Below are 24,520 nucleotides of genomic sequence, written 5' to 3'. Positions count from 1 at the left end.
GTCCAACATTCTGAACATTTATATTTTTTCCCTCAGAGCCATTTCAAATTCTTCTGCCTTTTCCTGCATTTTAGTCTTGTTTAGCAGATTGCAATTAAAAGCGGCTTCAATTTTCTGTATTGTTGTCACTATAGAATAGCAGGATAAGTACAGCCGAGACAGGGACATTAGAATCGTCATTCTCTAATTGAGCAATAACTGCACGTTTTTCATTTATTGATATTATCTTCCTTTAATTTTGGCTTTGTTTCTTACCTTTGATCCTTTTTGGATTTCGGCAATTGTTGTCGTATGTGGTAGAATTTCTCAATTTATGTTCGTCATATTGTCCGTTGGTTGTGGCTCGATTTTTGTGGATTTGGTGCTGTTGTATTAAAAAATTTGAAACATTAGTTCTTTCTTTGACAATCTGCGACGGTCTTCTCTGCTTTGGTTCGATGTAGCTTGGAAACATCGGTGAAAATTTCGAATCTGTGGGCACTGTGTGGGTGACTTTGGTTTTATGTTCTCGGAGGGAGGTTTTGGAGCTTTCTTTTGTTTTGGATTCACAATATGGGTGAAATTTAAAGTTTACGTACAATTAGAAATTCTCACGCTAAAATTATCCTAATTGAAGAATTAGCTTCGTTCTTTTTTTACAACAAAGCATATACAAATAGAAGAGCAATAGTATTTGGCGATTAATTAATTGCAAGAGTTACGAATTAATTAACTAATAAAATTTAAGACGCTTTTAACTGATAAGTAATACATTTTGACCCATTCCCAAATTCTAAGGAAAGGAAAATTTTGTATCGTTTATTGCAACTTATTATAATTGTATAAAAAGTAAACAGTTCTTTTCGTAATTAGTAAATAATTACCCATTTTATCTAAATACTCCCATAATAAACGCGAAACAAAAAACCGTAATTAATTTTCAATAGCAAACGAGCACAATACCGATATTTGGGTTAAACAAAGCAAACCTTTCGCAAAAGATCTCCATTAAAAATTGATGGATTATCTAATTAATTCGATACTCCATATTGCCTCGCGTATAATTTTAATGTGATATTAATTTGTGTTAAACAAAGCGAATTTAATCAAGCGTTGAATCTTCTTTGACCTTTGGAACATACAATGTTTCCGATCAAGGTTCAGTATACCCTACTATGCAGCAAAATCATATTGCCTTTGTTGATATAAAAGCAATATCTGTAATGTATATGTTAACATAACATTGACCCTTTTCATTTGCTTTTATAGAGAGTAGAAAGTAACTTCAAATAATAGGTATTGTTCACAGTGAGGTCCTCTTTAGACCTGCCACAATGTGATATAGTTGAATAAATCGAAAATAACTTCAAATTTTTAGTTCTCACAAAAAAGTATAGAGATTTTTTTTATTAGAAATATAATTTTAGATACACTTAAAATTTTATTTCTAACTAAAATTTCTATATTCTTTTTCCTATCAGGAATTTATTCGGATATCGTATTGTAACCTGAGAGGTTATTTCTTTAATTATCTATCTACCGTTATGACCAGTATCATAACGAGTCTGGATTTCAAAAGAGTTTACTATTTAATTCTCGAAAGGGAGTTTATAATTATCATTACACTTTAATCAATACGTGGTAACTTAGAAATGTAGGTAGGTACAGTGGCACTTAAGTTGGAAGAACAAGAAAACACCAAAACTTTCCAGGAAGGGTTTTAATAACAATAAAAACAAAACAAACCAATAAAATAACGACACAACGGGCTCGAACAACATTATTAATTGATTTATTTACACGCAACAGCATACCGAGATTCAGGGAATGCGCGAACCATAGCAAAATTAACCAGACTCTAAAACTAAGTAGACTGGTCAATGTGGAACCCAAGGAAAATCTGCCTTTTTAAGAGATTTCTCCTGAATTCGACACCTCGCTTCGACACGCCCATTTCTTGGGTCCAGACATTTCTGTTATTATCTTAATGGCGGGAACCCTGAATATCGGGACGCTTTGGCATAACTATGCCATGTTAATAGTTCTCTAATTGACTGGTTTTTGCATTTATCTAAATAATTTTGAAACTAAACTTACAAATAACTCGAGCATTCCTCTAGTGACTCCGTGTAGCAATACGGAACGGATTAGTCAATCTTATTTAATCTAAATTTCTCCAAAGGACGGCCTTGACGCTAAACCTACTTGACGCTAAACCTACTTGAGAGCTCTTAACTTTTCGATAATTAGTGTTGACTGAAATATTTAACTGTCTGAGTTGGCCCATCCGTTCCGGGAACTAACAAATAAATTACCACGCGTCCCGGTTTTTGTTACAGTACGATTATTTTAATTATAAAATAGTTATAATAATAGTTAAAAACTGACTCCTTTTTCGAATAGAATGAAAAATACCTATTTTCCTAGAAATTAAGTGCACTTATCTAATTTCTATAACATCAAAATTTTTTGTGTCCATTTGAGCAATGTTTGGCAAGTATCATTAACACCCTGTATCGACTAAGTCTTTTTTCATATATTCATGTATTATAATACTTTCGTCTTTATGTGGTAATAATACCGCTTTCAGGAAAATATACATTTCGAAACAAATTAGGAAAGTAAGATGAATATTGTCCACATAATACAAACTTCCTTTTTATTTGTCGAAACAAAGTTTAGTACTATGAAATAATATCTACGATGAACTAAAATAAGAGGCAAAAGTTTTATCCTCAACTTCTTAATTCGTTTCAACAAGATGCTTTCGAGGAGACTTTCGCTTGTTTAGAAAAAGGACATGACTTGCCTTTGAATCGAGAATTGTATATATCTAGCGCAACAGAGTTGACAACTAATTATGCAATCACTCGATACTACAACCGCTAGAGGTAGACAAGTCGTTGCTGTTCTTTAATATTTTTGAATTATTTTCTGGATTTTCTACTCGAGTATGCTGAATATCTTAGATATCAATGAAAAAATTCAGTACTTAATAATTTAATGTTTTGTGTTATTAACATTACGAGTATATTATTCATACCAAAACAGAGTAGTTTTGCATACATTCATTAATAACTACTATAATGGACATTAAGTTAATCTAATAACTGTTTTTAATAAGTTGCTCTTTGTCATGTTAGAACAAAAGAATACAAGATTTTTCTTAGAATGAATTCTTACATTAATTGTTGGTACTCTCAACTGAAAATCACTAAACCACAGTTGTGTGGTTGAAGGAGTTACATGTAATTAAATAAAACTGTTATTTACAAGCTTTTATTTAACTTGCCTTGTTAGTATGGGTCAAATCTTGCACCTGAATTTTAAAACAGTTATTTATTTATTTATTTATTTATTTATTTANTTTGGAAGAAAGAGTAAAAGCTAAAAAGGACATGGAACGTACCTCTCTACATCTGAGAGCTCCAAAAACCAGCCAGACAAAAAAAGTACCCTCAAAACCTTTATTTATTTATTTATTTATATAAGAAATAGGAAACCCAACAGGATTAAAAATCCCAATAACAGGGTAACTCTAAACAAATAACAAAAAACAAGGTGATTAAGTACAATATAAACATAATCTAACTAATGTGAGAATACAAAAAAAGGCCAAAAAATTTTTACCTACAAGAAATTATACACTTCCTCACAGAGGTTTTATATCTGTTCAAAGAAATATTAAAGATATCAACTAGTTGACATAGATTGCTATTAAAATATCTTGGAATTCTATGAAACGGTGAATTTAAATTATAATTACTATGCGAGAGTTGAACATAGAAAACCGAGAACTGACGGTTAGCATACGCCGGGGCTAAAAAATTTATCAGAGACAAAATATCAGTATCAAAGTAACCATGAACAATTTTATATAACAACACACAATCAAAAAAATTGTCTACGCTCTTCTAAACTAAGCAATTTATGTACATTAAGAGAGTTTCTTATATGGAACGGGTAAAAATTCGCGATTAAATCTATAATTAACATTATTAATAAATCTGATTTGAACAAGCTCAATTCTGTTTATATATTTAAAATATAAAGAAGGCCAAATTACCGTATTATATTCTAATTGAGAACTAACCAAAGAAAAATAAAGACAAAACATACTTTTAATATTTTTAAAATCCTTGGTAAGTCTCAAAATGAAACCCAACATTCGAAAAGCATGTCTGACTACGTAATCTATATGAGCATCAAATACCAACTTATTATCCAAGATGACTCCGAGATCCTAATTACTATAAGCTTTTTCAACAATATTAGAACCAATAATAAAGTAACTCTGAAACGTATGTTTATTTCTAGTGAAATAGATATAACTGCATTTCTTATCATTAATAAATAAGTAATTAGACTTACAAAAATTATACAATCTATGAATATCTTCCTGAAATTCAACAACATCAATATCACTTGAAATTTGTTTGAACATCTTTAGGTCATCAGCATACATCGAGAAATGACAAAGCTTAAAGCAGTTAGATATATTATTTATATATATAGAAAACAGTAAAGGACCTATATGACTACATTGAGGAACACCCGACGTAACTTTACTAATATCAGAGCTACAATTCATAATCACAACGTACTGGGAACGATTGGTTAAATACGATTTAATCCATGCCAGAAGGTTGCGAAACACACCAACACATCGAAGCGTATTAAAAAGAGTATCATGGTGAACCTTTCGAAAGCTTTCGAAAAGTCCGTGTATACAGCATCCACCTGAATATTTTTATCCATACTATCAGAGATGAACTGTACAAAACCGACTGAGCTGAAATTTTGCATACACGTTTATTTTGGATGACAATGCATGGTTAAGTGACGTCATTCTAAATCCAATATAGCGGACTCGCAAAGATGGCGGACCAGTTATTTTTTATGAAAGGCTTTGCTGAGAAGAATACGAAAATAAAATGACCTTGTTAAACTTATTTTTTAATTTATTTAGTAGATACTAACGAAACATACTGTTGTTTTTTCGTTGAAATGCTGTTAACTTTATTAACTATCAGACTTCTCTTATTAATGAACAAATTGCAAATTTTTAATATGAAAACAAAAAGAACATGATGTGAACCCATAACAGTTTATACTATTTTTTTTATTTATGTACAGCCTAAAACAAATAGAGACTATTTCCTTTTTCTTATAAATAAAATAGCATTACAAAAAAGTTATTTACTTTTACTAAGTAAAGTTTAATAGTTATTGACAAACTGCATCTGCTAAAGAGCCATAGTAGTAGCAGTTATTATTTTTTTATCATGAAATTGCTTAAATAAAGTCAATAATTTCCCTTTAAATGAGCGTATTTCACTGAAATATCGATTAAATTATAATACGAGGTAAAATACCAAATACATTATCATCTATTATCGGGAAATCAATTTTATGCAAAAATAAAGCTTGGAGCAACAGGTGCTACCGTCGTATACAAATATTCCTTTCACTTAAATTCGCTGTTACTTTGTTTACCATTTTACGCTTTTGTGTACACATATTCAATGGCTTCCCTTGATTAGTTCTTTGCCTTATCCTTAAAAGCCGTTTTTACCCTCAACGGAAAAGCGTTACGCTCATTTTTGAGGAGCAAGAAAATTGTGAATAGTTATTGACGTTCTATCCTCGCGGTTCAATTTGGCTAATGGAATGTACTCAGTGCGTTCACTTGGTTAATTGCCGGATTTTCTAAGCCTCCGTGGACCCTTATGCGCTGTACTGGGTATACGATAAGATAAATAAACCGATTTGGATTACCTGTGGTGTACATGTGTATTCACAAAGTTCCCACGTAGAATTATGTATATTGCTATCAAGTTCTATGGTTACTGATTTGTGTTTTACTAATCACCCATTTTATACAATAGTTGTATTATGTTACATGGAGAGGGGGAAATGTAAATATTTTATATATAAATATAGACCAGGAAAATTAAAGAAAAACTCGAAAAAATTCCTATCCGCGATATTATTGTAATATTGTCTAAAGGAACATAATACAAGACATCTCTCATCTCGTGAGTCAAAAAATTTTATTAGCTAACTTTTCTATTTAAACAAATAAGTGAGGAAAACAGTTTTTTCACTTTGCAGGGAAAACCATCAATTTTAGCGAAAAGACACAGACAGCTTGTAGGGAATAAAATTATCTACAAAATGGGACTTGTTAAATTGAAATCGGTTAATAAGCAAAAAAGTTATTGCAAAAAACACAAGAAAAGTGCCCATTTTTTAATTTGTTTATAACTATCGCATTTATTGTTAAAATTTTATAAAACCTGCGACAAGTTGAGGGTTTTGTCATACTTTAAAAATGTGCCAAACGTGGGCGCTGTAGGTGCAACAGTTTTCGCACAGTTTAATTTGTTTATAACGGAGGCTCCAAAAGTTATGAACTTTAAGCACAGGCGTTAATTTTCAACCAAACATTATTCTGAAACCGTCATTTTAATCTTAAAGACGTAATTAAGCGACCTATTAAAAAATATCGCCGTTTTTTGACATTAACATTCACAAATTGTGCATTAAAAAACCGTGCGTTTTTCGCTTATAAACAATTTGAATAAAATTGTTGCTATTTATGCTACCTCACCGAAAATAGATGCAATGGATAGCTGGCAAAAAAATAAAAATTTAAAAAAGCACCCTCTACGACTAACAGAAGCCAAGATAAGAATTTTCTTTTTAAAATCGTAGCACAATTGTTTATAAACATTAAGACTTGAATTTTTCGCAAAATAAAGTTTACGATGTAAACTACGATTTCCCGTGAATTGCTTTGAAAAATGTGGAAAATTAACGACTCACGAGCCCTTTAAAGATAAGGTCCGGCGTGGTGTTGGGGGAAGCTCGTCCAAGCGAGTCACTCGCGCGAGAAAAGTTCAAATTGATGCGCGCTGTAAAATTTTGCATTTTTTTTTAAATGAGGTAGCTCGACGAAAAAATAACTATGGGCATATTTACGAATTCGTAGAATAGCCCTGAACCCCAGAAAAAATGCATTTTTATACTTAATTTTTTTTTTATTTATAAAAATGTCACTTATTTTACTATTATTAAATAAATAAATGAAGCTATCGTTCATTTAAAAAGTTATTTTTTTTTACAAATGCCACGAGATGAGAGATGTCTTGTATTATATTCATTTAGACAATTTTACAATAACCTCGCGGATAGGAATTTTTTCGAGTAAAAATTTTATTTGCTTGGCCTAATAACTGCATTATTTAGGCACATATTTGTTTTTATGCATCTGTAAATACATTGTTAAGGACTAAGCCTCACTATATTGGTGACCTCGACAAAGAAATTACCAACTGAATATTGGGAGCTCTACTCCTAGAAAATATTGGTTGTTAAATTTAATGCAGAATGGTGTGCCTTGTATTGTGCGCGATATCATCCTGATTATGAATAATTTTGAGCAGAACAAACTACAATAAATTTACTTAAAAAAGGAAGGTGTACAATACAATATTCAAATTTCTTATTTATTGGCTCTTGTTAGCTACAGATGTGATATACAGGGTGTAAATAAATCAGTGAAAAAAATTCAACGGGTGATACCCTGTCGAAATATAAGGTGTGTCTTTCATATAAAAAAATCTCACTTAAACATTCCCTGTGAAGATTAAATGAATTGAATGAATTAAAGAGGGTGCCAAAAAGTAGTTTTTAATTTTTTTCTGAAATACCAAAAAAGAAATGAGATTAAGTACACGTTTTGTGCTATCTAGAAGGCACTCAGTAAACAATTTATAGATTTTCCTCAAACTATGTTTGTAAGAGGTAGAACAAGCACCCCCTAAAACTTGTTTCATACGTAACATTTTTTCTTACTTAAAATTCAAAATTTATAACATTTCTAAACGGTTCTGTAAACTTAAAAGCACACATTACCAAAAAAAAGGTATACTTCTCGAAATTCGGTAGCATGTACCATTTTCGAGAAAAATGAAGTTGCTTAGAAGGAAATGGGGGACAATTTCAGTATTTCGAGTTTGCGCATTTATTTAATTGTGCAGCTGTTTTGTTCTGTATGTCTCTGAGTTTGTGTCCTAATATTTTTCTGTTTTTATCACTTTTTTTAAGCAGTCATGTCCATCAACAATTCAGTCCATTCAACAATTGTTTATTTTAGTAATGGTAATGTAGTAGTTTATAAAATCTAAAATTAGTTAATAATAGATAGTTAATTACCATAATCTATTTATTTTGATTTACTTTTTTAAATGTTAGTTTACAACAAACTGAAAACTGAAAAAAAAAGAATTTTACATATTTTTAATATAACATAACCCCTCCAATTACCTGTATCGTCGACACTGCTTTTCAGAAAGAGACCGTTTACACATTAGGTCTATTTATATTTATCAGCTCAGACAGGGCGCGGAAACGTAGCGTTAACGTTCCGACAAAGACGGGAGATGTTTATACTGTCCGTACTATATCACTCGTCTTCAGACATATAGGTTGCAACAACACAGTGATTTTTCGTTAAAGAATAAATAATGAGTATTGCTGCATTTCATATTGGTAAACTCGGTTCTTTCTCGCTAGAAGAACTATGTATGATTGCCATATTGTTAGACGAAGATAATGAGCAAAGTCGTCGTCAGCATCGTCGGCGTCGTTTCGGTGTTCATAAAATGTTAAAAAAAAAGAAAGATTCATGGAGAATTTTGGACAATATTTAAAGAACTGATGGACGATGAGCAAAAATTTTACCAATATTTTCGAATGCCTCAATATGACTTTCACGTTTTGTTGGGAAAATAGAAAAGTCTCTCAAAAAACAAGACACTAAATTCAAGAAAGCTATAGAGCCGAAAGAAAAACTAGCAGTATCTTTGAGGTAAGTACAAACTTTTATTTTGCAAATTTTACATATTATATTTAACTGTTCATGGTATATCATTATTTAACTGAGAAGAAAAGTCTCCATAAAATTGCCTGGTATTATAATTATTTGTTTCATTAGGTATGGTGTCATTATGCCTGGTATTAAAATTATTTGTATTAATATGCTGTAATTGAGAAGGTGGTGACTGCATGATACCATCATCAGAATATGAAGAAAGTGTGGAAACTGGGTGAGAAGCTGAAGAAATCGGTTGTAAACCTCTGCACGACAATTCCTCCATTTCTAATTGTGTTACTATTGAAAATACTCGTGCCTTTGCTAAAGCTTGATTATACGGGGACAGTTTTTTGACAGTAGCTGATGTACTTTTGAAGAATAAATCAATGTCATTTGTTATTTTTGCTTCAGGGTCTACGTTTTCTTTTTTATTCTGTAAAATATACTTCATTAATGTGCTCGAAGCTGTTTCTGACTGATTTATTTTTCTCTTAAAATAGCCAGTTCGTTTTGAAGATACGGATGTCTGTTTTCGCACTGATGATGATTGTTCTTCATCAGGTTTTTGCGGAGTAGGAGATTCACAATTATTTACGTCGTACGAAAGTAAAGAATTTGGTGCTTCTTCATCATCACTATCAGAATCTTTGTCTAAGTCCACATTAACTGAAGTTATGTTGTCCCCTCGTTCTTTTATGTATGGAAGCAAAAAAGACATCTCATCCTCAAATTTCCATTTTTTATTTTAATAACTGCCTGACCACTTCGTGTATCTTTTCGTTTCTTTATTGCTCTTCGAAACGAATCTCGCAGATTGTTCCAGTGTTTCTTGCAGTCAAGTCCTAAAATACAAATTACATCTGTAATAAAGGTGGAAAGGAAAATAAGTGCGAGAATTAATAGAACATAAAAAATAATAACTCTTTTTTTTTCAGGTTTTTATCCACTGGTGACTCCTATAGAACAATAGCATTCAGTTACCGGCTAGGGCAGTGTATGGTTTCAAAAATAGTTATTGAGGTTTGCAACGCAATAATAAAGCATCTGCTCTCAGAATTCATGGCAGTACCAACTACAGAAAAATGGCTTGAAATATCTAACGATTTTTGGAATACTTGGAATTTTCCTAATTACATTGGGGCACTAGATGGGAAACATGTTACTATTACAGCTCCATTTAACAGCGGTTCTTTGTATTTTAATTATAAAAAAACTTTCTCTATTGTTCTGTTAGCTCTTGTTGACGCTAACTATAGGTTTATAGCTGTAGATATAGGATCATATGGAAAAAATAGTGACGGTGGCATTTTTGCTAATTCTAAGCTGGGAAAATGCTTGGCACGTGATAAACTAAATGTGCCGGGAGAGAAAATATTGCCAAATACAGATACAGTTATGCCTCATGTGGTAGTGGGGGATGAAGCCTTCCCTCTGAAAACATATCTGTTAAGACTATATCCTAAAACACAACTTGATGACGTTAAAAAGCAACACTTCAACTATCGACTCTCTCGTGCAAGAAGGGTATCGGAAAACTGTTTTGGAATCCTTTCACAAAAATTCAGGCTGTTTAATAGAAGAATTCAACTGAAACCAAATCACGTTGATAAAGTCGTTTTAACTACTTGTATCTTACATAATTACATTATAAATACTAGACACTTCGAGATGCCTTCTAATAATGAACCTTTGAGGGATAATTTACAGAACCTTCCATTACAAAGAGGCAGCAGCAATCTGACAGCTTTTCATGTAAGAGATACATTTGCAAATCTTTTCAGTAGTGCATCCGGAAATATTGAGTAGAGGCAAAACTAATTAATTAGAATTACAATTATCATATTTTTCAACAATCATACTAGATTTTTTAAGGTTGTATTATCATTTTTGTATTATTAATGTGAGACAAAATTAAACAATTCGTAAACTTACCTGGTCGGTTTAGGAATTTCCCTATTTCTTTCCAGGCCGCTTCCTTTTTTTCATTATCGCTGTAACGTTTGTCTTCCTGATTATACAGAAAATCGCATTGCTTAACGCATTCAATTAATTTTTCATGAACCATCACGCTGATACAAATTGACACTAAACGTAAGCTACCCTAAATACTATCTGAAGATAATATATATTATTCGGATCGTGTCGTTTCAGACAGGTTCAGACGCGTATAGTGGCAGACAAACATTCTTCTCAACAATGACGGACGGTACGTGTATGACGCGCAACGTGCCTGAACGGAACCGATTCGCTAAATATAAATGCTTGTATAAGAAATGCATATAAGAAAGTTTGTCTTGCTGGACACGCAACGTTTCCGCATCGTGTCTGACCGGATAATATCAATAGACCTTTTTATTCTGAACGCACAGTTGATGTTTACTCATGTACAAATTTTGACATTTCTATCTTTAATCGATTTAAAGATAATTAAAGAAATCCATTTGGAAAGTAACAACTTCAGCACACTGTATATCGAAAACAGGGCGTCTAAGAAAAAAAAACTTTATATGAACTACCCCCATTATTTTCCCATGAGGAACTTGCACACAAGTTTTTTTGAAACATGAGCAGAACACCCCTACAGTAATTAATTATCGGATAAATGCTAACTTTACCGCAAAAAATATATCTAATACAGTGCTACGGTAAGGGTGATAACAGTTATCGCCAAGTAATTGAAGATTTCAATGAAAAATATCCAGGTGTGCATGTGGCGCAGTCGTCTTTACATAAAATAGTTGAGAACCGGGTCACTGGCGAAAACACCTAGGCAAAGGAAAGACTATGATGATGGAGATGCCGCCACTCTGCTAGTTTTACAGTCAGTGAATGAATATCCAACCATGTCACTGAGAAGGCTCAGAATACTTAGGAATTGTGAAAAACATACACATACAAAAAAATTTTGATACAAAATAAAATTCTAGCATACAAACCAATTCACAACCACACTTCAGAGGAAGACGATGAAGCGAAACGTCTCGATTATTGTCTGTGGATCGGAGGTATGGAACAAAATATCCATCAAGAGATTATGTTTTCGGGCGAATCCACTTTTTCTACAAATGGCATTGTTGCTTCACAACATTTGCGATATTGGAGTACCGAGAATCCTGATTTTAGAATGCCATCTAAGCGGCAATATTTCAAAAACGCAGATGTTTGATGTGCTGTATCCTTTTATGGAATAATAAGACCAGATTTCTTTAAAGATACATGCAATGGAAACAGCTACCTGAATATGCTCCAAATGTTTTTTACTAATGAATTGAACAATTTACCACTGGCCTACCGAAATTGTTTTTATTTTCGGTATGACGGTTGTCCGGCGCATTCTACTGTAACTGTTACAACCTGGTTACAGAACACATTTCCCAATCGCTGGATTGGCCGGCATGCTCCATATCAATGCCCCCGCGATATCCAGACTTAACAATAATGGACTTTTACTTCTGAGGTCGATTCAAACAGATTGTGTATAGTTCATATCTTTAGACGAGACTAGTCGCAGCTAGAATGAATTCCTTGCACGCCTTCAAATTTGTGTGAACGTTGGCGGAGGAGTGTTTATTATACATAAATTTTTTCCAAATTTATTATGTTCTGTAAACAGTTAAACCAATTTTGTGTGCGAACTGTTTTATTTAAAAAGTCAAATAACTTTTTTGCACGACTTTTGCAAAATATCACTTTTCAGAAATATTAAAAATAAAGGTAGTTTCCTCTGGTGACAATTTTTATTATTTTCTGGACACCCCGTACATGAAATGTTAAGTTTCACGATGGCATACTGTAGATAGCCTGATTTATTCTAAACAAAAAATATTTCTTGTAATTTTTGTGTAAAATTAACGATTTCCGAGCAAAAAATATTTTGAAATGTATGACACAAATTGCTGTTAGTCCTATTTCTTATACAGAGTGTACGAAATTAATAGATCAAGCCATAAACCACAAATTACTGGGATGAAAACAACGCGACTTTCAAGTAATTTTTTATTTGGCGGCTCCGTCTTCGAGAAATGTAGTTAAAGTTAGGATTTGAAAACTATTTATTTAGTATTTTTAAACATAAAACTGAGTCAATATGAATACGAATATTTATTGCCGAAAACTATAAAAGCAAAAAAGAACTGAAGACAGAGTTATGTTAGGAGATTAAACTAAACATATTTAACCTTTCCCACAAAGAGAATTTGTGATTAATTTGGCAAAAAGTGGTTCCTACTATGACTATATGACTAAGCATGGAGACTGTTATGCATTCCAGGGCATAAAACTACCAAATTTGAGAAATCTCCATTGTACATGGGAATAAAGCTTTACAATCATCTAGCACCTCACTATAAATTAATGACAGAAATAGTTTTTAAAACTAATGTAAAAAAATCAAGAAAGCTCAAGAAAGCCTATTACACTATAAACGAGTATTTTGCTGATACATTTATATAGTGGATTGTATTATATTTGTAACATTTGTGTTAATACTGACTTTTGTCCTATACATGTATGTCTAAAGGATTAATAAAGGTTATTACTATTATTATTATTAGAATCGAATGTATCCCATTAAAGTTTGAGCTCCAATCGTTTGTGGCCCCCAATTCATTATCGATATAAGATAAATAACAAAATGGCCATTGGATGAGTACCGTTTGTCTTTTTCGAATTCGATCGATTCTTATTTCAGAAGTTGAACAAGAAAAAGTGAGGGTACAATTAAACCGTTGTAGGGTATCGACTATAAAAGTAAACACTTAAAACTTGTGTGCTTACTCAAACCTATTTTCTATGGTAATATATTTTAATTATTGTTGACAACCAATAATTACAAAATTGTATGTAGAAAATAATAGATATAAGAGGTCTATAAACATATAAATTTACAATTTGTTGTCATCTACTTACTGAACTGTCGAAATTATGAAGATAACTTCGTCTTATTATTATAAATCATTAATGATATGTCCCACCTGGTGGAATATATCGGGTGTCCCAAAATTCACGCAAGATTCGAATTTTGTGCGATAAAGTGTTACTAACGAAAAAAAAAGAAATCGTGATAGCTGACAGTTCAGGAATATTGAATCATTACACGAAAGAACAATGCGTTTTCACTGTTGAGCAATATTTCAAAAATAATGAAAGTTTGACAGGTGCCATATTATATAGTTCGCAATTTACGTACAAAATATGGTCGGAATAGTGATTTAACTACAGCTGGGAAGAGATAAATTGAACAATCCAGGCAGACTGGATCAATTATTAGTGACCTTAAACTCTTTGGTCGTCCTTCAACAAGTCCTTTAACACAAAACATCGAAACAATTCGTGAGAGTGTTGCTGAGAGTCTAGAAACATCAATGCGGCAACGTGGTCAATAACTGGAACATTTTGAGGAGCTCTCTACAGCGCATTCTCATGAAATATTATACATATATATGTGGAGCGAAGAGAGTTCGTTGAATATATTATGGAACAACAAAATCATATTCAGAGATGAGGCTAGATTTTCACCTTGATGTCATTAGTCAACAAGATTGTCGCATTTGGGGTTCAGAAAATCCATTAGTGATTGTTAAGAAACAAATGCATCCATAATGTGTCACTGTTTGGTGCGAATTTTGGGTTGGATGCATCATCGGACCATTCTTCTTCGAAAATACGGCTGGTCAGGCATTAATGGTGCTACCTAATAATGTAGACGACATATGGTTTCAACAAGACGGTGCCACATGCCATACAGCCCGAGAAACAATTCAATTACTGCATGAGCCATTTCCTAGTCGTGTAATTTCCCGTTTTGGTGATCAGAATTGGACACCCAGAGAATAGGTTAGGATGTGGACCAGACCAATGTTCCCTATGCTTAATATTTTTATTTAATCTAAGTATAAAAAAAGATTATAAACTAACTATAAATAAATTTTTAATATTAGGGTGAGTTTAGTATGAGATAAGAGTGAGTGGAACTTTAGTGAGATTTATTAATTTGGGCCTGAGTATCAAAAACGAATATTTTTTATATCGTTAGTGTAAAAGTAAATCATACCCTGTAGAACTGCATCCCAACAAGCGAAATTCTGAATGAGAAATTCCTTGAATGAGATTCGCTACGGCAAGTTTGTTTTTATTGGGACGTGCTGACATTTGCATAGCTGAATCTTTGCCGGAAGCGTCGTGTGGTTTTTATTGGTTTCAAATTGTCTATACGTTGTCAGTTTGCTACTCATTCTGTACTAAATTGAGAAGAAAATCTCTTGAGTTATTTGAACAGGCTTTGTCTCCGGGAAAATCAATATAACCCTACTGTGTTACAAACGAGGTTAGGCAAATATTACCGCTTAGCAAGATTTCAAAAAAAAAAAACGACGATTCACACACTTAATTTGGAAGAAACCAGATGTTGAGTTGTATTATTTTTATCATATGCAGGGTGATTCTTAAGTGTGTTTCGATAATAAAACTAATGAAAATTTTCCAATTTATTATAAGAAAAGTTCCTATGAACACGTCTTAAGCAGCGTAGTTTCCATTTAGTTACAGGGTGTTAAATTTAAAAAGTATAATGGTACGCATTTCGAACATTTATAAACATTACTTTTGTTAAAATTTAATTGTTCTTTCTTTACATAATATCAATATCTGTTTGTTATTGTTTTTGTTATTATTTTCAAGATTGTTATTGACTGACTCATTTGCGTGGGTTTAGGTAGGTTCTTTTATAAACGCTTTTGTTTTGGTAATTAAATGTCTTTTCGTTAGCGTCATGTTCCTCAATTCATTATCATTATTTATTTTTTGCTCACTAATTTGCGAATAACTTGATAACAAAAAAAGATATAGAACCCTTTTTGGCGTCAAAATGTAGCTACTTTTATGCTCTTCAAACTAACATATAAAAAGTTTTATCCTACTATTACCTTTTTTTAAGAAAACGTGAAACAACCTAAACTTGGATAAATAGCGCCAATAAATAAACAACATTTTCGTTAGAAATTTCAATCTTATACTATATTAATCAATTTTTTGTGCCGAATTCATTTATGCAAAGAAAACTGTAGCATTGCATAATATTTTTGAGATAAATCCATAGAATGGCATTCTTTTGAAATAACGCTTCTCCCACCCTTTCTGCAGAGAGATAGAACAAAACGTCAATAACAAAATTTATGCGCAATGAATCCGACTATCCATATTTGTACTAATTAATGTACCTAAATAGGAATCATTTCTGAGAAAAATTCAATTCCATGTTTTGGTATGTAGATTGCGCCTACTAGCGGCTGAGCTACGAACTTGAAAACTATTTTCAGCGATTTCTCTTGGTTGAGTTATTTATCAAATTTTGTTCCCAAAGTTCTAGGGCCTATACTTTCTCTAATATCATACCTCACCTACTTTAGTGGGACACCCTGTATAACGACAACCTAAAGGGATAATTTATTTAAATTTGGTAATCAGTATTGTAATAGTTCCTAGAAAGTTTCATTTAAGACGAAATTAACAATTGGTTATGTCACCATGGGAGTAGAAATAATGATTACATGTAAGTCGTGAAATTAAAATTTTTATACTTCATGAAGAAGAAACAGGCTATGAAATCTAACGAATAACATTAATTTTGAAATTTCCACTAACATTAACACATACTACTCTTCTTTCTTCAGAGAGTGGCACCATAACACACATGGAAGTGAAATAAAGAAAAATATATTTTTAAAATAGTGTTCTGATTAAAACTGGACTTTAAGATACGAATATGAATAAAATTATAGTTTTTTCAACCAGTGGTCAAACCCAACAAGTCAACTGCAGAATATTTGTAATATACCGTACGCGCCTAAAGTATGAAATAAATTCAGTAAAAACGAAACAATTTTTTTGGGAAAAATCCTCGAAGAGGTCGATTTTTAATTTAAAAAATACATATTTTAGGATAAAAGGCGATTTTCAACTGTCATTTGTTTTCGAGTAATGACGTCTGTATAAGAGAAGGTGGAACTAATATTGAGAATTTATTATAAATTATATTAGTTACAAAATTTTGATTGTCATGCACTTTTCGTTTAGTTAGTTTAGTTAAGTCCAAATTCTCATAATTTGGAACACTGCTATGGCAAATTATTTGTCCTTTATTCTGATATGTAAAAGCCAACTACGATTAAACCTGTGTTTCTGTTAAATAAAATGTCTCAAATTAAACAGTTCCGTTGTCTCTAAATTTGTTTTTCTACAAACGTCATTAAGGTATAATTTTAACGCATGCTGTCAGTAAAAGTGAATTATTTTTAGCACTAGTGTTAAAAGTAAGTCATGTGATTTACCTTTAAGACCACTGTTATAAAATCACACTTTAGAAACTGTCAGTACCCGTTAAAAATTATACAAAATTATATTTTATGGATATTCAACAAGTATACCGTTTTTTACGTAAAATACCATACATTTTTATAAAATGATGGAAAATTTGGGGTATAGTGGAACAAAAATTTTTTTTCTAGAAATTTTGGTGGGGGGTGTTTTGCCCCCGGGCCCCCATAATTATTATCGAGGATTTCATATTATCATCCAAAGCAGCTTCAAAAATTATAGATCCAGCCAAAAAATTTTCAAAATTTATTGAAAAATACAAAAGTTACAACAAAAAAACCATTTTTAATTCTCAACTTCAACAGCTAATAACTCTACAGGGTGAGCCCGGAGGAAAAAAATTTATATGAACTTGTGACATTATTTTCTCATTATCTATTCATATCCGAGAGATTGCCCACCATTTCCGGGGCACCCTGTATATATTGACATTAAATATAGCACCCATTCTGAGTACTTGTTCCGCATGGTTATATACTTTTTGAACTTCAGCATCTTTCATTTGAGGTGTTGTGTTTTATGTCTTCTATTCCAAATCATCAGTACATTGCACAAAAACTCCAGTTTAGTTTCAAATAAGAAAACGCCCTTTTTATTATCGCAAGATAGGGTCCACCCTATAAAGTTATGTGACTTTTTCTATAAAACGTAAGCGGTCAAAATGTTTAACAAGGTAATACCTTTTATAATATGATCGCATTTATTTTTATGCTCCTTTTTATACTTTCACTAACGATATGATATCTTTTTCAGATTAGGATTGTTTTGAATGGACGAAAAAGATAAGCCCATGGATATATTTGAGACCACAAAATGTCTACATTTCAGAAAATCCAAATTCGCCGTATAAACCGCCAGCTCAACTAGAGGCCTCCGATGCGAGATCCCTATACAGTAGGTTCCCAAATAGATTACTTATATGCAAACTAGGAAACGATCGGATCTAAGAAACGATGATTTGATTACTTTTAGTAAATATTATACAGAGTGTTCCACCTAAGAGGGATTCTTCTGCAACTCTGTAAAATTTATTTAAAAAATGGTTTTAATAAAAGTTGTCTGGAATCATGTGGCTCATGTAAAGAAAATATTTTTAGCTTTACATTTCGCGTGGGCGCTACATAACTTTGTTATTTTAAATGGAACACCCTGTATATTATTGCGTTTTTGAATTCCTGGTAGAGGAGAGAAGGTAGAGTTTATTAAATGTACATGGTGTTTAGAACTTACCGTTTTCGAAATAATCAGTTGTTTTTGAAAAAAATTATGATTTTAGCTCTTTAAATGAGGCTAGATAGAGTCTAAACCGTAAGAGTTAGAAACCTGCGCTTTTCACAGTTCATTTTGGCATAAATCACTCTATCTTGTCATCTGTGAGCAAAACGTGTACGTTATTCAGACTCGGAAATACTGAGACCTACATTTAATAATCTTACACGAGTTGAAAAACTTTTTTTTCTTCAAATGGAATGACCTATATTAATTGTCATGGGTGAATGCAAAATTCCCTTTCGACTAATATAAGGTTGTCCACACTTAACTCTTAACAGTTTTCCAGAAAAATCAGGTTCTTTTCTAAAGTCCGGAAAAAGTAGCTATGTAACAGTCAAGAAGGCCTTGCAATTGTAACGTCGATACATAGGATTTTATAAAAGCACAGCACAGTACATCCTTATCGCATCCAATTACACCAAGAGTTACTAAAAGTAGACTTTCAGCGGAGACTGGGATTTTGTCAGTGGGCACTTGAGATGTTAAATCAAGTTGATGATTTTTTTAAACGGATCATGTTCTCTGATGAGGCTGCTTTTCATAAAAATGGTTTCGTTAATAGACATATTTGCCATTATTATGACACAGTAAATCCTCACCAATTCCGGACAACTTATAGCCTCTTTGAAGGTGTGGGGGAGCAATTTTGGAAACCCATGTCATTGGACCATTCTTTTTTGACCAGTATCTAACTGGAGCAGTTTACTTAAACGTTTTAACAAGAACCTTAGAAGATTTGTCAGGCGACATTCCTTTAGCTACACCTCGAAGAATGTGGATGCAACATGATGGTGCTCCACCTCACAATACCGCTGCGGTTCGTCAGTTTTTATACGAAACTTTTCTGAACAGATGTATTGGGCGCAGGGGACCAGTGAGTTAACCATAAGATGTTCAGATATGACAAGTTGCGACTTTTTTTTATGGGGATTTATAAAAGGCAAAGTTTACGTTACACCACCAACTACCGCGGAAGATATGTGGCAACGCATTACAGTAGCATTTCAAAGAAATACGCCGACATGTTGACCAATGTTGAACAGTCTTTTAAAAACCGAATTCGTTTGTGTATTAATCAAAATGGAGCAATTGATGTAAATCAGCGGTCTAAGTATTCTTCTCCTTGCTGTTCCGAGTTTCAGTTTGTTTCGTATTGCGTTTTGTTTTAGTTGTTGTTAGTGGTTTACTTTTGTTTGGCGATCCACTTTTTAAACATGTCAGTAAATATTGACACTGTCAGTCCCAGGCCTCATAAAATGAGAGAAAAAAGTGATTTTGCAGGGCCTTCTTGACGCTGTTACATAGCTATTTTTTCGGACTTTAGAAAAGAACCTGATTTTTCTGGAAAACTGTTGAAGATAAGCATGGACAATCTTATATCAGTCGAAAGGGCATTCAATTTTGCATTCACCCATGATAATTAATATGGGTCATTCTATTTGAAAAAGAAAAGTTTTTTAACTCGTAAGATTATTAAATGTAGGTCTCAGTATTTCCGAATCTGAATAACGTACACGTTTTGTTCACAGATAACAAGATAAATTAATTATTTATGCCAAAACGAACTGTGAAACTGCAGGTTTATAACTCTTATGGTTTAGACGCTATCTAGCCTCATTTAGAGAGCTGAAATTGTGATTTTTTTTTCAAAAACTATCTTGAAAACGGTAAGTGTACATTTAATAAACTCTACCTAATATTAACCAAGGAATTCATAAATGCAATAATATACAGATTCGGAAAGTCCCCATGGTACATCGGCCGTTACATGTGACCGATAAAGTAAGTCATAGAAATCCGTGCGATAGACAATGATGGTTACACAAGACGTTTCATAATCTGAATATACTCTGTTTGGAAATGAAAGAGAGTAATAAAACCCCGAGATAAGAACCGGCCATGGGCGTGGTAATATTTCGTTTCAGGTAATTATCGGGTAACACTAATGCTAACAAAAATGACAGGGATTGGAAAATCGACTATCTACAGACTTTTAAAGGAAACAAAAAATGAACAAGATACTGTAAATCCCCCAAAATCATCTACAGGGAGGTCAAAAGTCGTTATAGATGATTTCTTCAAAAATGTCATTCGCAGAAAAGTACACTCATTTTATTTTAAAAAAGAAATACCAACGCTAAACAAAATTTTAAGTGAACTTTCAGAGGACAACGATTTGCCAAAAATCAGTAGAAGCAAATTATGGGCCGTCTTACGAGAGTTGAATTTTTGCTGGGAAAAGCAGAACAGGAAGTCAGTTCTTATCGATAAAGATGAAATTATTTGTTGGCGAAGATCCTACTTAAGATCAATTAGAAAATTCCGTGACGAAGGGAGGAATATTTATTATCTAGACGAAACTTGGGTCAACGAGGGATATACTGTAACAAAAGTATGGCAAGATAAAAATGTAAAAAGTTTTCGACAAGCATTTTTGGATGGACTTTCAACAGGGTTCAAGGCACCTTCAGGTAAAGGGCGAAGATTAATAGTGACACATATAGGTAGTGCCAGTGGTTTTGTAGATGGCGGTTTACTTTTATTTGAATCTAAAAATACAGGTGACTATCACGAAGACATGAACGCAGATGTTTTCGAAGAGTATTTTACACAGATGTTGGATCTTATTCCTCCGGGGTCTGTAATTGTCATGGATAATGCCAGTTACCATTCACGGCAGACCGAGCGGACGCCTACGACTGCTTGGAGGAAAGCCGATATAATTCAATGGTTATCCGGAAAAAACATTTCTTTTGAAACAAATATGGTGAAAAAGGAACTTTTGACACTTGTCAATCTTAATAAAGATCAGAAAAAATATGTTATCGATGAAATGGCAACAAATCGCCAAATAACGGTACTACGGTTACCACCTTATCACTGTGAACTTAACCCAATCGAATTAGTCTGGGCGCAGGTAAAAGGAGATGTAGCGCGAAATAATACGACGTTTAAATTAAGTGACGTGAAAATTTTGTTAAAAAATTCCTTGGAACGAGTAACTGCAGATAACTGGCAAAGATGTATACATCATGTACAAAAAGAAGAGGAGAAAATGTGGGAACTCGATAATTTAATTGACGTTACTGTGGAACCTATCGTTATCAATCTAGGAGACGAAGATAATTCATCAGAATATTCAGAGGATGAATTTTAATATACCTACTTTTTTATTTTCTTTATTGTACATTTATACAACACTACATTTACTCACCATAATTTGAATTTTCAAAATACATATATTTTTGTGTGGAATAAAAGTCTATTCATTAAATTTAAATAAATATTTTGATAATAATATTGAATAATTTTATTTGAATTACTAAAAACCCTCTTAACCCGGTTATGATGCTTAAAGTAGCCTCATGTTTTGAAATGCTGTTTTTATATTGTTTACTTATAAGAGAAATGGACCGAGAAATTGAAGCGGCATAGACAAAGACGGATTGTCGGGGATTAAATTTTAGCTACCTGCTACAATTTACTACAGTCCGATCGCACAAAGTTTTTTTAAAAGTACACCTCTTCTATACAGATAAAACATAATATAAAAATATTGAATATAAGCACTAGTACTACATTTATTTACGATTTGCATACATAATGAGCTTTTATTACTCTCTTTCATTTCTAAACAGACTATAGTCACTGCCACTTCTAACCCGAAACGGGCCGTGACTATTCAGATTATGAAACGTCTTCACTCCATTCCTTGTCACTTCCACTTCCATCCTTGTCTATCGCACGGATTTCTTTACTTTACTTTGTCGCTCTCATGTAAAGGCAGATGGACCATGTGGATTCCAATTAAAATAACAAAGTTATGTAGCGCCCACGCGAAATGGAACACCCTGTAAAGATAAAAATATTTTCTTTACATGGCCTACATGATTGCTCGCATCTCACAACTTTTATTACAACCATCCATTTTTTTACAAATTTTATGGCTGCAGACTTACAGAAGAATTCCTGTTAAATGGAACACCCTAAAAATCAATAAAATAAGCTTATTTCTTGTTATAATACCGTCAACTATTGTCAGTGAGATATATCCGGTAGTGACATCTATATATTTGCAGATAGAAATGGACCGGGACGTCGAGGAAGGCCTCTCCGCCAACCTGACCTTGAACTGCAGCCCATTCTGTGCCGAAAAGGTCCTCCCCGAGTCCAATTTAACCCAGGTGTCGTCCGAGGCCCTCCTGAAACCCAACTTCTCCGTGACCGTCGTGTATTGCGCTCTATTCGTCGTCGCAGCGGTGGGCAATTTAACCGTCTTCATCTCCCTGTTCCGGTCCAGGCATCGGAAATCGAGAATCAGCCTAATGATACGACATCTGGCCATCGCCGACCTCATCGTGACATTCATCATGATCCCCCTCGAGGTGAGTGCCTAGACAGGTTTGATTGCACGGCTAAAAGAAAAGTTGGAAATCGTTTTCTTTAAGGTTTTGACAGACAGACGTGAAATATTTATAACTGACTGATCGACAGATAAATTGATATTGCTTTTATTCATCATAAAACGTAGGGATTTTGTGTATTATATTACGGCGCCTTTGAAAATTTTAGCGTTACAATTTACTTCATTCATTTATTATTTTGTCAAAACATTCCTTTTTCCAACATTAATTCAGAATAAATTAAATCAAAGTTATTGAAAGAAACGAAAAAACATAGCAGGAGTTGTTTTCTTTTCAATCTGTCTATCAAATTTAATTTCCCGATCAAAAATTGCGTCTTTATTTTATTTTAAATTAATAAGAGCAAATTTACTCTAGTGCAAGTATCGGAACAACTGTTATGTTTTTACCGCTTATATGGTTTATTGTGGACTGTAAAAATCTTTTTTGACACTATACAGGCTGTCTACTATAAGAGGGCCACTCCTATGTATCTCGCGTAATACACGATCTACGTCAAGAATCTTTATATGTTTTTTGTTGCATTTTTTGAGGCCTTGATGCTTGTAAAAACAAATTTGAGATCCATGGCCAACTTTATGAGAAATCATGAAAAAACTGGAAAAGTACCGAAAGTTTAGGACCGTCTAACTTTTTTATTTTAAGAGATAGAGAAAACTTATTTTAATAAAATTTCTTGGCAAAATTGATATCTATCACCTGGTGTAAACAAATTTTTGTTTCGGATGCAATTTGTTGCGCCCCCTACGCGGACAAAAAAAAATTGTCATCGAAGCAAGCTGTGGATACAAAGAATTGCTTATTTTTTCCTCTTTCATGCGATGTACTACATGTTGCCTCTATCTTTTATATTTATTACATTTTTATAATTTAAACAGGCCAACTACAAAAAAATTTATGAATATGATGTACTTTTTTAAAGCTAAGAATCTGCAATACCTGGCACCCATCAGTTTACCATCATAGAAGTAAGGTCCTATGAGTTTGGCATCAAGAATTCTAACCCTAACCAAAACCTCTGTTGAAATGCAGTTTTTCCGTGCCAATGTAAATTGCCATTAGTCCATTTGAAGTAATTGATCCTATTAAAAAATCCATTGTTACAAAAATTAGGCACATCTGACAAGAGAATTCTTCTGCATATAAAGGGATTTTCCCTCTTTCTTTTTTGTCACCATCTATAGAATCCTAATCTCCTCGGTTTATCTTCTTCCCTCAAGCTCAAAAGGTGCACTGTTTTCACCTTATAACATTTGAAACCATTTTTTCGTAATATCCTTCTTGCTCTATCCTTCTCTATATTGTAGTTCACTTCAATCTCTCACTGTTTTGCTAATTTTTCTTATTTACATAATTTAAAATTCTGTTAACATTAGGTAGGTACCTATTTTATTAACAACAGCTGAGTTTATTAGCGAAGGTTTTCTACATTCCGCAAGTGTATGAATAGAATTGCAATTGCATTGATTTGATAGTACAATATAAACATATTACACTTCTCAATATCTGAAAATGTCATTATTATTCAAGATTTTAATTTTTGAAATCACACTTAACTATAACAATTTCCAAACCAACATATATATATATA

General features: G+C 32.8%; 1 protein-coding gene across 1 annotated transcript in view; it reads left to right on the top strand.

Moving 5' to 3' along the window:
• LOC108913643 (gonadotropin-releasing hormone II receptor-like) overlaps nucleotides 1-22,890 on the top strand; it is a gene marked incomplete at its 3' end in the record, with an annotated part of 157,832 nt that extends 134,942 nt beyond the window's left edge. The window contains exons 2-3 of the mRNA XM_018719221.1: nucleotides 17,987-18,127; nucleotides 22,585-22,890. Of these exons, the coding sequence (XP_018574737.1) occupies nucleotides 18,110-18,127; nucleotides 22,585-22,890 (324 nt within the window). The remainder of the gene's footprint in view (nucleotides 1-17,986; nucleotides 18,128-22,584) is intronic.
• Between the last annotated feature and the right edge of the window lie 1,630 nt (nucleotides 22,891-24,520).

The sequence above is a fragment of the Anoplophora glabripennis genome, unplaced genomic scaffold, assembly GCF_000390285.2.
Source record: "Anoplophora glabripennis isolate ALB-LARVAE unplaced genomic scaffold, Agla_2.0 scaffold846, whole genome shotgun sequence".
NCBI classification, from domain to species: Eukaryota; Metazoa; Arthropoda; class Insecta; order Coleoptera; family Cerambycidae; genus Anoplophora; species Anoplophora glabripennis.
The sequence above is the reverse complement of the archived record's forward strand: the minus strand, read 5'-3'. Positions and strand labels throughout refer to the sequence as shown.